The sequence below is a fragment of the Microtus ochrogaster genome, unplaced genomic scaffold (assembly GCF_000317375.1).
Source record: "Microtus ochrogaster isolate Prairie Vole_2 unplaced genomic scaffold, MicOch1.0 UNK13, whole genome shotgun sequence".
NCBI classification, from domain to species: domain Eukaryota; kingdom Metazoa; phylum Chordata; class Mammalia; order Rodentia; family Cricetidae; genus Microtus; species Microtus ochrogaster.
The window spans coordinates 8,399,673-8,416,527 of NW_004949111.1; the positions used below are offsets into that span (position 1 = coordinate 8,399,673).

General features: G+C 37.9%; 1 protein-coding gene across 1 annotated transcript; it reads left to right on the forward strand.

The window, feature by feature from the left end:
* The first annotated feature begins 4,410 nt into the window (after positions 1-4,410).
* On the forward strand, positions 4,411-10,355 carry Itm2a (integral membrane protein 2A). Its single transcript, XM_005366733.2, has 6 exons — positions 4,411-4,688; positions 7,879-8,010; positions 8,269-8,466; positions 8,690-8,800; positions 9,320-9,470; positions 9,596-10,355. Exons 1-6 carry the CDS (start codon positions 4,578-4,580, stop codon positions 9,682-9,684), a joined length of 792 nt encoding a protein of 263 aa, XP_005366790.1. The 5' UTR covers positions 4,411-4,577; the 3' UTR covers positions 9,685-10,355.
* Positions 10,356-16,855: the final 6,500 nt, after the last annotated feature.

Sequence of the window (16,855 nt, forward strand, 5' to 3'; positions counted from 1 at the left end):
ATGAGTAGCCTATAGTCAGGCATGTGGAGGCCAGGAAAGTTTTCAAAGAGCTCCAATTGTAGTTGGTGCTGAATAAAATCCTAATCATGGGTCTATTTTTGCGATGGGAGCAGGCAACATGGCCTTTGTTGAACTAGTAAATGTGTTACTTTCTCACTTTCAACCAGCTCTCTTCTTGATTTTCTCATTTTTTTTCTAGTAGGAACAGGACAGTTGAGTGATTATTAGTATAAAATGTGGCATCAGTTCACCAGAGTTAGAATCTGACTGTAAGCAAATTCAAAAAATTCAGTTTCCTTATCAGTGAAATGGGAGTTGATATGTCCTCTCAACAGGCTCCCAAATTGGGTCATCTGATAGTCAATTTAATCCCTGAGAGGTGATAGGCTCATAAGGGTGAATCAGAGGGTTGATCAGTTAATGGACTCATAAATTGATGGACTTTTTGGGAGGTGATAGACACTTTAGGATGTAGGCCCCAGTTTGATAAAGTAGAATAATAGACACTTTAGTGGCTCTCTCTTCTCCCAGACCCATCTTTGAAGCTGCTTTACATCCACCATGAGATGAGCAGCTCTGTTTCTCCATATTTAATTGGCATGGTTTTCCAACTCACTGTGGGTCCAGAAACAAGAAAACCAGTCAACCATGGAATATAATTTTTGAAACTCTGAACCGAAATCATTCTCACTTCTGTAAAATATTAAAGACCCTGAGAAAAAAATTAAAGGTTTTTAGCTGAGAAATTCCAATTTTAGTGTGTTCGGTGAATTTATCCTATTATTGTCAAGCTTGCCATCAATTTGTGATTTTCATATCATTTAAAAGCGAAACTATTTTTCTTATTGTTTCTCCTTTATATGACTTATTCCAGCACTGGGTGATTAAAGCGACTCCTTAATTTCTTTAGAAGTTGTGTCTTCCTTTTGGTATATCCATCTTCAACATGATGCACTGTGTCTCTCCTGGGATATATAAGAATGCCTCCCAACTGGTTTCTTAACACACAACCTGTTAAATTAATTTTCCTACGGTTTTGGATATAAAACCACCGCAGTTAAGCTAGGGATTAGTGCAGTAACAGCAGCATTGGCTATAGATGGAATTGTGCCACTGTTTTGTAGACTTGCTACATCCCCCTGTGTAGTTAATAGAGTTGTTGTGTCTTGCTATGCGACAAATACTGAGGGACCCATGAAACATATAACCATCTATGCAATGAGAATGTATTTTACAAAGGAAAAGCAACATTTGTTTTCTTCATTCTCATATTCCTATTGTAATGACAGTGTAGGGCATGTACTAAATCCTCAGTGAGCACTGCATGAAGGAGTAAATGAGATAATGAATGGAATTGTATCACAGATGCCTCTAATAACCAACATAGTGGATTGGATGTGTAGTGACCAGAAGATGATTCAAAGAGAGTTGACATTGTTACTTGACATCCAATTGCATGCCATGTTCCATTCAGTTCAAGTTGTGTTAATTCAGTCATCCTTTGGCATGTGCGAACAGGGAACTCATTTATAAACTTGAATAGTGTGCATTCAGACATGATTAACTATATGGGCTGGAAGCAGCATGGCAGCCAGATCCCCTACAGTTTCTAAAGGCAAGAAAGTTGAGAAATTGATGTAAAGAAACAAGAAGTTGCTTCTGCAAAGGAGACAATTCAAAATAGAGCTTAGTCAATGTGTACCGGTTTTAGTAGACAGAAATGTGTTTACTGGTAAGCAAGTTGCAGCATATGTTTTAACGTTTTAAAAAATGCAGGAAAAACTTCTTGAAATAAACAAATGGTCGTTAAATTGCTAAATGTTATTGCTAAAATATGATTCCAAAACACACACCAAATCCCTACCCCATATACATAAGTATATACATATATATGTACATATGCATAAATACACACACATTATATATATATACATACATATATGTATATATATATTCACAGAGAGTGTGGAGGGGTGGAGGAAGGTAGAGGGAGAGAGACACACACAAAGTCATAGACTGTGATATAAATATAGTGAACGAGGAAGGAGGTAATAGTGGTATCTGATAAATTGACACTATGTCTGCTTTACATATAGGCAACAGCAGCAAAGCTCCTTCACGGAGTGTGGATGGCATTCTGAAAAGGGAGCATGGCACTAACAAATAAGAGTTGGTGGCTAAAAGACAAGAACTTTTGAGTAAATTAGGAGCATGGGGACCATGGGAGAGGAGGAGAGAGGGGAGTTGAAGGGGAGGAGAGAGGGAAGGAGCAGAGCAGAGAAAAATGTATAACTCAATAAAATCAATAATAATAATAATAATAAAAAGATGGTGGCTAAATTATTCAAAAGAAGTCATATGTCAACATATGTGACTATGCTTAGGAGTTTAACTTTGTACAGGAAGACCTACCTCTAGACAATGAGGTTGCTTAGGAGTTCTCAAAGGAAAAATATTTTTAAGAGGTCAGAAATAAGTAAGTTCTATAAGCTTGAAATGCAAATATGCTGCAGACCGGAATGAAGTCCTAAAGTAACCAACCATGCCATTTTCTCTTTTCCAAATAGTAGAAAAGTATGTCTTTCTACATCCTCATTCCTGGGAATAACACAAGGGAGGTAAGTGAAGCCCCAGGAGACCAGGTAGGTTGCCTAACGCTCTATGCTAAGCAAGTGATCACATGTTCCCTTTGGGAGCTAGCAGAGATTCTCTTTTCTGAACAAGTGGAAAAAATTCCTGCTCCTCCTGCCTTTCCACATCTCAGGAAAGACAATAATAACATCTGCTATGAGATCCAGCAGCTTGCACTTAGGAGATAACTGTGTCAAAATAGTAAGAGTTCACCCATGCAGGTGCTGTGGGTCAGGGAAGTGCAGATGCTAACTAAGGGCTCATAAAGGTCATCCCCAACAGAGGGCAACTGGAAAGAGCCAGACTGGGAAAACTGAGGTTTTGCTCTACCAAAACCAAGGGTTGCCTGGCAAACGTTGAATTACAAAGGCAGACTTAAATAAAAAGCAAAAGAGCCTACAATGCCAGTGTTTCTAAGTAAACTCAAATGCCCTGCTTATACGGTCCTGACCGTGTTCAAGGCACAGGCACTGTTCCCTCCATCCAGCTTCTCATCTGTGACCTAAAAAAGGATATGAACTCTGTCTTTGCAAAGCCCCCACAGTCAAGACAGGAGAGGGCTTCAGAGGCAAAACAATCTCCATGGGAAAAACTCCAATTTAGAATTTCTTGGATAGAAGGGACACAACTCAGCATATTCAAGACTGTTGGGTCAAGTTGATGAGTAGGTGGGGAATTCTCTAGTAAAACGGTGTTTTGTTTGGTTTTGTTGGGGCTTTGTTTCATCTAGCTCCCTTCATACAACAGACCACTATTCTGTTTTATGTAGCCCAACTATGTATAACTTCTCTATCACCAGCTCTAAATCACCAACCATCGCAGCTTGAATTTCACTAGTTAGGTTGTGTTTGTGTCTAGGAGACCTGATTGAAGAAACAAGTTAACTATACTAGATGAATATGGATATAAATGTTCGATAACGCTTTGTTACCTAGTCCCTCTGAGGTTATTTCTTTTACTCTTCAAGGGCTGCACCAGCATCTGGTTCCACTGTGTAGCCCTACCTTCTTAAATGCATAGGTGCACACACCCTTGCTTTTTTCCCTGCTGGTTATGCAGCTGGTGGCTGAAGAGAAAGAGGCTCTGGACAAAGACTTTCCTTTCCGGCCAGGGAGAAAGAAAAGATCTGGGTTATTTCACGGATTCATTAGGAATGAGCTTCCCACCCTCCCTCCTCTGTATCTCATCATGTTCTGTCTGCAAAATGCAGAGTTAGGGAGACAAAAGCCCCGCCGTCTTTCTCATCTAACATTAGTTTAAGTAGGAAAGTTAAAATTATAAGAGAAAACAAAAACCATGGAAGAAAACCAGTGTTGGGCAGAAAGAAGCAAGCAACTACAAACTAGCTTCTAGGTGTTCTTTAAAAGGAAGCTGTTATAAAGGTGTAGAACGGTCGGGAAACTGCTCTCTGGCCTTGGTGGGTTGTAGAACTGAGAAACCTTGGGTTGGCGCCAAGTTAACAGTCCTAGGCCCCGCAGGGGGCCAGGCCCAAGTTTTGGAAAACAGAGTCAAAGTCAGGGGCTATTGTGGTCCAGACAGAAGCAGAAAGACACGACAGGCAGGTTTCCTTCCTGCCTCGCTCTTATCTGAGGGTGCAGAAGGCAGTAGAAGCATGCCTGGGGTGCAGGTGAGGCTTGTCTACCCTAAGCGGGCTCCAGTTCCCCTCGCTTCCCAACTAGCAGCTTCCCACCCCCACTCGTTTCCACTCCAGCGCTCTGGCCCCCTCCCGCTCCTCCCTCAGCACCTCCCCAGCCCCGCCCACGCTCTCCCACTCGGCCTGAGACTGCCTCGTAAGTAGCCCGGGACCTGAGCCTGCGGCAGCCTGTGAAAGGAAAACAGGGAGAAAGTTAAGTGCAGCTTGGACGAACGAGATCCCCTCCTCTTCCAACCTGCAGCCCAGGATACTGATTCGAGCCGCGCCTTACCGCGCAGCCCGAAGATTCACCATGGTGAAGATCGCCTTCAATACCCCCACGGCGGTGCAAAAGGAGGAGGCGCGCCAAGATGTGGAGGCACTCGTGAGCCGCACCGTCCGAGCTCAGATCCTGACGGGCAAGGTAGTTCCCACTCGGCCTAGGTCGGCCTGCTGGAGTTTGGGAATGGGGAGAGAAGGGAGGGTATACAGGTGCAGAGGTCAAAATGTTAGGTGTCCTGTAGTCCTCGAGTTCCAGGCAGGCCAACTGTAAATTGCATGGGCCACCTTTTGCTCCTCTTCGACTCATGCCCTACTGCATCCTTACAATTCCATCCCTTAACACCACCTATCCCAGGAAATTGTTGGAAGGAGCTTGAAGAAATTCCTCCATGTCATTTTGTTCTGGGAAATGGGGTTACAGAATTAGCCAGAGACACAATTATAGCTACAGGGAATGAGTAGCCACATGGGGTGAGCAAGGGCAAGAGACTTAACTGTTCTTTCTTTACTTTTGACTTGAGTGAAATTATGTGAATCTGTATCTTTGTAGGATTGCTGATTTGAGAAACAAGGGGCGGCCTTAACTTCAAGCTGTATGGGTTGGGGCAAGTTGTGTGTGTCTGTACAACACACACACACACAGACATTTGTGTGTATTTTTAGGTAGACACTGTTAACGGTTAGGTAATGGAGCTGTCAGAAACATATATTGGATTTAATTCTTGGCCAAACTCTTGTAAAAATAAATTTTGAGATTCTCTTTTTTTTTTCTTTTGGTTGTTATTTCTTCTTGAGCAATATCCCACTCCCCTCTTACAGATGTCTGAAGCATTTCCAACGTTGCAATTTAAACAGCTCATTTTCCATGCACTGGAGAGGTTCTCTCTTCCCAGGTTGTTTGTCTAGTTCAATATATAAAAAACTAACGGCTTTTGGAGTGTTGATAAACTATCATTTTTTTTCCTCAGTAAAATCTCAATTTTAAAAGGCGACCATATTTTCTTCTGCATCTGTGGAATCTGCAGGAATGGGACTTGATCTGCCCTAACTTGTCCTGTTGTCTTTAGAAAGTTTTCCCTTTTAGGTTTAGAGTGGCTATTTGAAAAGCGTTTTGAGTGAGCTATGAGTTCATGTAGTAAAATGTAATTCTGCATACAGTTTGAGATAATGCGCTGCCGCAGAACTTCCATCGTGGAAACTTTCAATATTGAACGCTGCAATCAAACTAGCTTTTGTGTATCACACATTCTGGAACTCAAAAGCAACACCCCCTTGTATTGTTGAGGTTTTAATTAAATGACAGAAGGTCAAATATGTAGTTGTCTTCCTACTAACTTTATAAATGAACCATGGCCAGATTTGAGGGGAGGTCTAACTAGATGCCAGTAGTTAAAAATAGCTACACAGTAATCCTTTTTTCCCCTCACCACCAAAAAACTTCAAGAGTTGTAGAAAGATTCAATTAATATGTAATGCTTTGGTCAGTCCTGTGGTGAGATGAGGAATAAATAAAAACAAATATCTCCTCTTTGATTTTATTTCTTTGTTAGGCTTTAGAGAAGCCGCAATAGAACCCCAGCATGGCCTCTTTGACAGTACTACTTGCCATATCACATTGCGATACAGGGATTAGGCCTGATCAACAGAGACTGAACACGTTGAACTCATATTGGCAAATAATATGCAGTGACTTTTAAAATACACTTTGAAAAGAAATTAGCTATGATAATTGATTCATTCAGTTATGTTGAATTCCAACAGTGTTAAATGAAAACAAAAGAAATCCTTTTTCTTACTGACCAGGCGTGTCCAGCTAATCCAAGACCCTCATACTTTAGCCATTCTTAATGATAAACTTCCTGAATTATTGGAAAAGAGAAATGAAGTTACAGTACAAATTGTTCTTCTGTCTCAGTAATAAGAAAAAAATTCATTCCTCAAAGAATTTCAAATTAAGCTATTATATGCTTTTTAGCAAGTCATTTCATCTTTCTGTGCCCAAATTTAATTATCTAAAATATGCCTTCTAAGAACCTGCAACTGTATTACAGTAATTAGTAGTCAAAACTTAAAATTTGGTTTCTGTACTACTAAATATTAATTTAGATTTTTAACGAAAACAATTAAGGTATTTCAGTATGTGTTGACTATAATTGATGAAATATGCTTAATTAAATTATTAAGAAAATATAAATTTCAAATTTTGACCTTTAAAAACTATATTTATTTTGTGAACAAAAATTATCATATGATTCTCTACCCTTCCTTTCTTGCACATTGACATACATTTTTCACCAAATTGTCTTAAGATCACTTAAATGTCCAAAACAGCAATTTCATGAAAAATTCTAATGGTAGACAAACTAAAATAATTTTTAATACCAGCTTGTATTGTCAGGGCTGAGATTTGCTGCCTTCACTTATTCTCTCGCTGAGTAATAATGTGGCTGAGGGGTATATTGTGACATGAAAATCGAAATAGTAGGCCTTTTAGTTCCATGCCCTATGGAGGGTGCAGTTAATCAGTTACTTTTTGTTTTGAATTTTTCTTTAGAATCCGTCAGCAAATTATTGATTTGACAGAACGTTTAAATCACTGCTTTACAAACAGCTCTGTATGTAGCAAATCCTCTGCTTTTAAATCTAGCGTTTACACTAGGACTTGGAAAATAGCATTATTGCAGTATATAGACTAATAGACAATACCAGGAAGCTTTATACTTAATAATAAAGTTAGGAATATTAGAAAATATATAATTAACTTCAATTAATTTCTAAAATGAAATAATTCCTTTCTAACTTGACAATAAAGCTTCTTGAAAAGTAGCCAACAAATTGAAGGTTACTAGCACTCCTTTAAGCTGATAAATTGATTTCAAAGCAAGTAGCAAAGTGTCTATTTCTATAGACTAAAAAGCCAGTGTTTATAAAACTATGACTAGTTTCAATTATTTAAAGAGCATACTTTTTAGAGACAACCTGCACTATATCATATCTAGTTAAAAATACTCTTTATCCATTAAACATTTGTTTAAAAAGTAGATCTATATTAAGTACTTTTATTAAAAATATGTCATTCTATAAATTAATGGTTATTTTAACATTCTACAAGTACATATTTTAAAATAACATATTTATATTTAATTTTGAAAATGCTAGAAGGAAGGCTAGTGTTAGTGGAGATATTCTCTATATATTAGCATCAGAAACTGTCTTCAAATGACTTTAGATTAGTTTGTTTTCAAAATATTTTGCTTTTCAGGGGTGATAAGTTGCACACAGAAGCAGCTGTCTAAAAATATTATCTTTTTAATTTTGTTTCTAATCAATAGGAGCTCAGAGTTGCCACGCAGGAGAAAGATGGCTCTTCTGGGAGATGCATGCTTACTCTCCTAGGCCTCTCATTCATCTTGGCTGGGCTGATTGTGGGTGGAGCCTGCATTTACAAGTACTTCATGCCTAAGGTAATAATTATAGCTCTTACTATTTGGAATTACTAATTGCCGTGTATTTCATTAGCAACCTAAATAATTATGTGGTGGTAACCAGAGAAATGAAGACTTGAGGAATGTTTTCAATTACCTTTCACTCTGCCATTGCTTAGGTTTCATAACGCTGTAACAAACAAGTCTCAGGTTAACACAGTACATGAGTGTAAGAGACAATTCAGGTGTCATGGCGATGAATATTGCAAAGTCTTAAACTTCCCTTTTGTCTCTTAGAGCACCATTTACCACGGTGAGATGTGCTTCTTTGATTCTGAAGATCCTGTAAATTCCCTCCATGGAGGAGAGCCATATTTCCTGCCTGTGACCGAGGAGGCTGATATCCGTGAGGACGACAACATTGCAATCATTGATGTGCCTGTTCCCAGTTTCTCAGATAGTGACCCTGCAGCAATTATCCATGACTTTGAGAAGGTGGATTTTTCTTTCTTGCAGTTATTCAAAATTTTTCTCTAGTCCTTCTTTACTGAAAGACAATGAATTTATTCATAAATGAACACCGTTTTGGAGCCAAACCTTTTCATTGTGTTGTTGTTGGGTAGGCGTAGTAAATTTTCAAAAAAGATCTGGCTGTTTGTTCTGATGGTACGTGAAAATCTGGAGTATTAATACGCATCGTTTTTCACCTCCCCAACAGGGAATGACTGCTTACCTGGACTTGCTTTTGGGAAACTGTTATCTGATGCCCCTCAATACTTCCATTGTTATGACTCCAAAGAATCTGGTGGAGCTTTTTGGCAAACTGGCAGTATGTATTTCAGAGATCATTTTTTTCTTATAAGCACTTCCAAATAATTTTGCTTCATTATTCAAAAAAGCTAATGAATTGGGCCAGACATTCCATCTCGTTGAAATATTTTTTTAATGAAAAGTGTAAGCTGTGCCAAAATAGATGGAACTGAGGTATTTTATGTTAAGCAATGTAAGCCAGTCAGACAGACAAATGCTTTATGTTCTTCATATATAGAAGCTAAAAGTGTTCACCTGAACTCACAACACTGATTAATAGAAGTTGAAAAGGGCATGTATGTGGGGGGAGGTGGATAAAGGGAGGTTGGATTTTATCAATGCATGCTGTGTGTATGTGCAAATAGCACACTGAACTTGAAACTCATAAATGTATATATGTATAATAAAAATAGTATATAAAACTGCTCTTAAATGAATTCTATTTTTAATAATGTCTATTTTTAAAAGGATGTAAGTGGGGATTTTAATACCATCTTTAAGAATTTATTGTCTTAATTTTTTTTCTTTGCACTTTTAGAGTGGCAAGTATTTGCCTCACACTTACGTGGTTCGTGAAGACCTGGTTGCTGTGGAAGAAATCCGTGATGTTAGTAACCTTGGTATTTTTATTTACCAACTTTGCAACAACCGAAAATCCTTCCGCCTTAGACGCAGAGACCTCTTGCTGGGTAGGTAATTTATTATTTTTGGGTGAGCAGAAGAGAGTGAGGGTAGACTGCATGGAAATGAGCATGTTGAAATACCTCTTCATGGACACAGACAACTAAAAAGCCATCTGTTTGTGTCTTCACAGGTTTCAATAAGCGTGCCATTGACAAATGCTGGAAGATAAGACACTTCCCCAATGAATTTATTGTTGAGACCAAGATATGTCAGGAGTGAAGAAGGGCAGATAAAGAGTATCCTTGGTATTGAGAAGTCAGCAGCTTACAGTATGACTTTAGTAATGGGATACTCATGATATTTACTCATGCATTTACTCTATTGCTTATACTGGAAACGGAAAGGGGGGAGAAAACTACTAACCACTGCAAGCCATTGTCCAATTCAAGTTTAATTGACATTGCTTGCTGTTTGCAACAAATTAAATGATTATCTTTTTTTGAATTTATAGGGTTTAGATTCTGAAAGCAGCATGAATATGTCATCTAACATCCTGACAAAGTCCATCCTCTGTTTTTATTTAAAGCAAGCTCCTGATAAAATCATATGGATAGAGCATGCTTTAAATTTAAAATATTTCAAGTTGTTTTGACATTTTTGTGTGAAGCATGTCAAATCTCTTAACATTTTTTTTGCTTCATTCTTCATTTTGTTCAATTCTCCTGACTTTAGAGATTACATTTTTTGCATTTCTATCAGGTGCTCTGTAATGAATCTGACTCATATGTGAACAATAATCATGAGGAAGTAATTTTTTACGCATGTAATGATTCTTTCTCACTGATATCTGTGTTGTGAAATCCACAAAGCTGTACAGGTGCTGAATGCTGTAAGGAGTTCTGGTTGTATGAATTCTACAACCCTATAATAAAGTTTACCATATTCAATCATGTTTTATTTTTATCATTTGACAAATACTTAATGTGGAAATTATTATTTATTTGGCTTTTGGTTACAGAAATCAGACATAAAATTATGAACATAACTGTATCCATTACCACTTCTACATATTTATATTTCACAAGCTCACATTTCCCCATTTTCATTCTGTATTAATTGCTTTTTTTATTTTATTGAGAAAAAGAAAAAAAAGTTTCCGCCTCCTCCCAGCCTCCCATTTCCCTCCCCCACCTCCCACCCTTCTTCCCCTCCCCCCACTCCTCTCCCCCTCCCTCTCCAGTCCAAAGAGCAGTCAGGGTTCCCTGCCCTGTGGAAAGTCCAAGGTCCTCCCCCCTCCGTCCACGTCTAGGAAGGTCTTGTTATGTAAATTCAACTACTTATAGAAAGTCTTCAGCTCAGAACAATTTAAGGCATTTTAATGGTTTTTCTTTTTCATAGAAACATAAACAACCAGCTATATCAGACCACCAAATACTAACACTGAATAAGACATTGAGACTTTCTTAAGTTAAATTAATTTATTCAATGTGTGGGTATGCAGCAAAATGAGTATGTGGAAGTCAGAGGACTCCTTTGTTGAGTAGATTCTCCCCTTCCTCCTTGACACTTGTGCTGGACATGGAACTCAGGTCCTTGGATTGTAAGGCTTGTCGAGGCCTGTGCTTTAGCATCTGGAACACTGGTTCAATGCTAATGATTTTTAACAATGCCACAAGCCTGACATCTTTACACATTTACCTACGAGTATAAACTCCGCACCACATGGGCCAGTATTATAATTTCTCTTCTATTTGCTGATAGTGACTATTGCTCAGTTTCTGTGGACTAAATTCCCAGTTCAGTCGAGGGCTTTAAAATATTATTATTTTAAAATAAAGTTAAAAACAAATCTTTAACTTTATAAATTCAGAAGCAAAGATGCACACTGAAAGAAAGATATAGGAAGAGACTAAAGGTCCAATGGTTAGGAAGCAACCAGGACTGTTATGTTCAAGAACTGGTTCTCAGCTGGACACAGAGAAATGCATCTGTGCAACCAGCTACTCTGGCAGCTGAGGGAGAAAATAGCCTAGGAATTTAAGATCATCATATGCAACATACAGAAACTGTGTCTCCAAAAGAAAAAAAAAATCAATAACAAAGACAAAAGGATAGCCCTGGAAACAGATACAAGTAACATTATACAGATTAAACAAGTCATATTTAGAAATATATTTAGGAATACACATATACAGATATGCATGAATAACAATTAGTGTAAAAAGTGGCCGTGGATTTGAAGGAGGATTTGGAGGGAGGAAAGGAAAAGAAACTATGTAATATTATAATCTCAAATATTTTGAAAAGACTGAGGGGGAAAAAGAAAAAGTAGTGAAAAGAACTGATTCTTTAAAATAAGGAGAAGCCAGGTTTTGGTGGTGCACACCTTTAATCCCAGCACTCGGGATTCAGAGGCAGGCAGGCTGCCAGGCAGATCTCTGTGAGTTCGAGGCCATCCTGTTATACAGAGCGAGTTCCAGGACAGGCTCCAAAGCTATACAGAGAATCCCTGTCTTGAAAAAAAAACCAACAAAAACAAACAAACAAACAAAAAAAACAAGAAGGGACGACGAAGAGGTGGCTTAGCATTCAAGAGCACTGGTTGCTCTTTCAAGGAACCCAGTTTCGATTCCCAGCCTCCACACAGCAGCTCACAATCATCTGTAAGTACAGAGTCAGGGAATCCAATCTGGCACACTCCCTTTTTGTGGCCACAACAGGCATTAGGAACACTGGTGGTACACATGTAGGAAAACATCTATATACACAAAAATAAAACTTTATAATAGAAAGATAGGGTACAAGATTTAAAAAATAAAAAAGAATATTTACAGAGAACTTGATGAAGTTCAACAGTCTTCTTCAAAAAATTGATTAATTATATAATATATGCTAGATTATATAATACAGTATATATTATTTATGTTGGAAAAAGTAAATGCATTATATTCAAATTCTATATAATCAATACTAGATTATATAATACAATATATATATTATTTATGTCAAAAAAGTAAATGCATTATTTTAAAATTCTTCATGTTTCTTGGTGAGTCCCAAAAAACAATGGTTGTTTTTGTACATATTCAGTGTTGTTCCAGAAATGCTAGCCCATGTGATTATATATAAGATAAATGTATCATTTTCAAAGATTCAGAGAGAATGAACCTGTGTTTGCTAACAGATAAATTTGTCCAAACACTAGAGACTAGTGGGTCAAATAAAATTTATACAATGATTAATCATGATAAAAAACAAATGAATGACTTCCTTTCATACCATTAGTTTTATTCCACCCACTGCACTCAGTAGCAACAGAAATATAAAGGAAATTTCTTTTTATTTGGAAGTAAATGAGAAAGCTTAGTTAAAAGACATAAATTAAGGATTTTGTGCAACTAAAAAGAGAAGACAGAACATTAAAAAAAATCTTCTCAAATTAATTTGTTTAACCTCATCCCAATCAGAATGACAGAAATATATAAGTTTTAAAACTTTTCAAAATTATTTTAAAGGTTTTCTAGAAGCATAAATAGTTGAGGACAGATAAATAAGCAAATATAATTAATTAGAGACAAAGATATCTTACATTAATAGCCAATGAATCACTGCTAAACATACAATAATTCTATCAACTACTTTCATACAAGTTAGAAAAAAATAAATAATGCCTGTGAAAGAAATGCAATCATGTAAAACACCATGTTTGAATACAAGCATCCATAGAACTTTGCCTTTTACATCAAATTTTGCTGAAAAGGAGTTAACTGAAAAAGCAGAAGTTTTGCTGGGGTTATACGTAGGAAGTGGTCTCCAGTGCCCATGTGTTGTAGAGTACTTCCCACTTTCTCTTCTATCAGGTTCAGTGTGTTCAGACTGATATTGAGGTCTTTAATCCATTTGGACTTGAGTTTTGTGCATGGTGATAGATATGGGTCTATTTTCATTCTTCTACAGATTGACATCCAGTTGTGCCAGCACAATTTGTTGAAGATACTCTCTTTTTTTCCATTGTATACTTTTAGCTCCTTTATCGAAAATCAGGTGTTCATAGGTTTGTGGGTTAAAGTCAGGGTCTTCTATTCGATTCCATTGGTCGACTTCTCTGTTTTTATGCCAATACCAAGCATACAAATGGATGGAAATAGAAAACACTATCCTGAGTGAGGTAAGCCAGACCCAAAAAGAGGAACATGGGATGCACTCACTCATATTTGGTTTCTAGCCATAAATAAAGGACATTGAGCTTATAATTCGCTATCCTAGAGAAGTTAAATAAGAAGGTGAATCCAAAGACAAACATATAGGCATCCTCCTGAATATTAACCTTCATCAGGCGATGAAAGGAGACAGAGACAGAGACCCACAATGGAGCACCGGACAGAAATCTCAAGGTCCACATCAGGAGCAGAAAGAGAGGGAGCACGAGCAACGAACTCAGGACCGCAAGGGGTACACCCACACACTGAGACAATGGGGATGTTCTATTGGGAACTCACCAAGGCCAGCTGGCCTGGGTCTGAAAAAGCATGGGATAAAACCGGACTTGCTGAACATAGCGGACAATGAGGACTACTGAGAACTCAAGAACAATGGCAATGGGTTTTTGATCCTACTGCACGTACTGGCTTTGTGGGAGCCTAGGCAGTTTGGATGCTCAACTTACTAAACCTGGATGGAGGTGGGCGGTCCTTGGACTTCCCACAGGGCAGGGAACCCTGATTGCTCTTCGAGCTGATGAGGGAGGGGGACTTGATTGGGGAAGGGGGAGGGAAATGGGAGGCGGTGGCGGGGAGGAGGCAGAAATCCTTAATAAATAAATTTTTAAAAAAAGCAGAAGTTTTTATTGACACATTGTGAAACAAGATGACATTCATAGTCATCCACTTCCAGTGTCTCCAAAATATTCGTAACTAATGAGTAATTTTAAAAGGGAAATATTTAGAACATCTAAAAAGTATAAATGAATGTTAATTTGGAGCCAGAATCTGAAACTCAATATGTAAGAGATGTTGGTTCTGTGAGTACCTGAAAATAATTACAGATATGGGGAATCATCTATCTCAGCAGTTTATTTTTTTCGAGACAGGGTTTCTCTGTAGCTTTGGAGCCTATCCTGGAACTAGCTCTTGTAGACCAGGCTGGCCTCCAACTCACAGAGATCCGCCTGCCTCTGCCTCCTGAGTGCTGGGATTAAAGGAGTGCGCCACCACCGCCTGGTTCTATTTTAGTAGTTTTTAACCTATAGATCACAACTCCTTTTTTGGGGGGAGGGAGGTCAAATGACATTTTCACAAGGGTCACCTAAGACCATTAGAAGGCATAGATTATTACGTTATAATTTACAACAATAGCAAAATTACAGTAATGAAGTAGCAACAAAAATAATCTTATGGTTAGGGGGGGGCATCACCATAACATGAGAAACTGTATTAAAGGGTCACAGTATTAGGAAGGCTGAGAGCCACTGCTCTAATAGGCATTTTGTGAACAGTTTAGGTTCCATAACCTAATACAATGTTTGTTTTCTATTTAATGCCTCTAATATGATTAAATATACATTAATCATTGACTGGGTATTGTGTTGTTTATTTAGGGTGCATACTATTCTGAGAAAAACAATATGGACACTCACTATTTTATACATAGTCTTATTAAAAGATATTTTTTAATTGTAAAATTTTGTTATAAAGAAAAAATAGGTTTTGTGACTGTGTTGGTGCCCCAATCCCTCCATTTGAGGGATTCTTGCCTGGTTACAGAAGATGGCTGGTTCAGGTTCCATGTCCCCCTTACTAGGTCTTATTGTAGCATATTATGTCTCTTATTTGGTTGATGTCCCTGGGAGACCTGTTTTTATTTCTGAGGAGAGATAGAGGGTACATGAATCTTGGGGAGAGGGTAGGCTGTGGGGAAGAGACTCGGGGCAGAGCAGGGAGGGAAAACTGTGACTGGGATGCAATATATGAGAGAATAGAATAAGCAAAGAAAAATAGGATGTTTATGAGAGTTTGTAAGTGGGGACTATTCTGCTCCATTAGTGAGCTGTTGATAGGAATGTGAAATTTGAGCTGAAAGATAAGGAACATTAAAATAATTATTGAAAAGAACATTTATGCTGAAGGACAGGGAAACAAAGTTCCTAAAGCAGAAGAAGAATGATTGTTGTAAAAAATGAAATAGAAATGATGTAGAAGGGTCATCTGTCTATATATTAATTTCATTGGTTAATAAAGAAACTGCCTTGGCTTTTTGATAGGACAGCAGCTTAGATAAGCGGAGTAGACAGAACAGAATGCTGGTAGAAAGAGAGCAGAGTCAGGCAGACACCATGGAGCCAGCTGCTAGGTCAGACACCATAGCTCTCCTCTCTGAGATGGACGCAGATTAGAATCTTCCCAGTAAGCCACCACCTCTTGTTACTACACAGATTACTAGATATGGGTTAAAGCAAGATACGAGAGTTAGCCAAGAAGAGGCTAGATATAATGGGCCAGGCAGTGTTTAAATGAATACAATTTGTGTGTTGTTATTTCAAGTGTAAAGCTAACCATGTGGGAGCCAGGAGGGACAAAAAACAGGCCTACTCACCTCCTCACTACATAGAAAGGATTATTAGCACATTGAGAAAAGAGAACACTAGCAAAGACAGTGCTGGGAAAATTAGGCAGAGTCTACATCATATATCATTTTGTAGAGTATAAGAGAACTTTGTCTTTATACTTAAAGTATTGAAAAACCACTTGATAATTTTAAGCAAGATCATGCCTAGAAGCAGGTTGCTATTTTTAAAATATCATAGAAATAGCTGTTGGGATTACATTCTACTATGTAGTAAACAACAAACTAGAAAATGAGACTAAGAAAGTGACAACTATGAAAGAGAGGGAAGGAAGCCAATACATGTTGTGTCTATAAAAATGGCAGAAAATAATTTGGGACTGGATATGCAGGGTGAGGGGATGTCAGGGGGTCTTGCCATGGCTCTTTCTCAGATTTTTTGACCTAAATGTTTGGGGTAAAAATGCAAGATGGTTTATTCTTCTACACTCTAGAACTTAAAAAGAATAAATGAGGAAAAACTGATATTCAATATATCACCATGGTCTTGACAGCAAACATGGCACCTTTAAATTAGATAACAGAGGATTTGTAAACAAATACATAAAGTATACATATGTATACATACATAAAAATACATAATGAATTATGGATTATGGGACAAAATAGTGTAAGAGCGAGAGTACAGAGAGAAAGGTTGTTAAATGGCTACCCTCTGGATATGACTTGGGTGTTAAAGTCATGAATTCACCACAGCTGGAGTTACCTGCAGAAGACCTGCACAAGATCAGGCCAGTTAAAACTTTCAACATGGTCCAAAAATAAAAAAATAAATAAATAAAAGCCCGGTAGTGGTGGCGCACACCTTTAACCCCAGCACTCGGAAGGC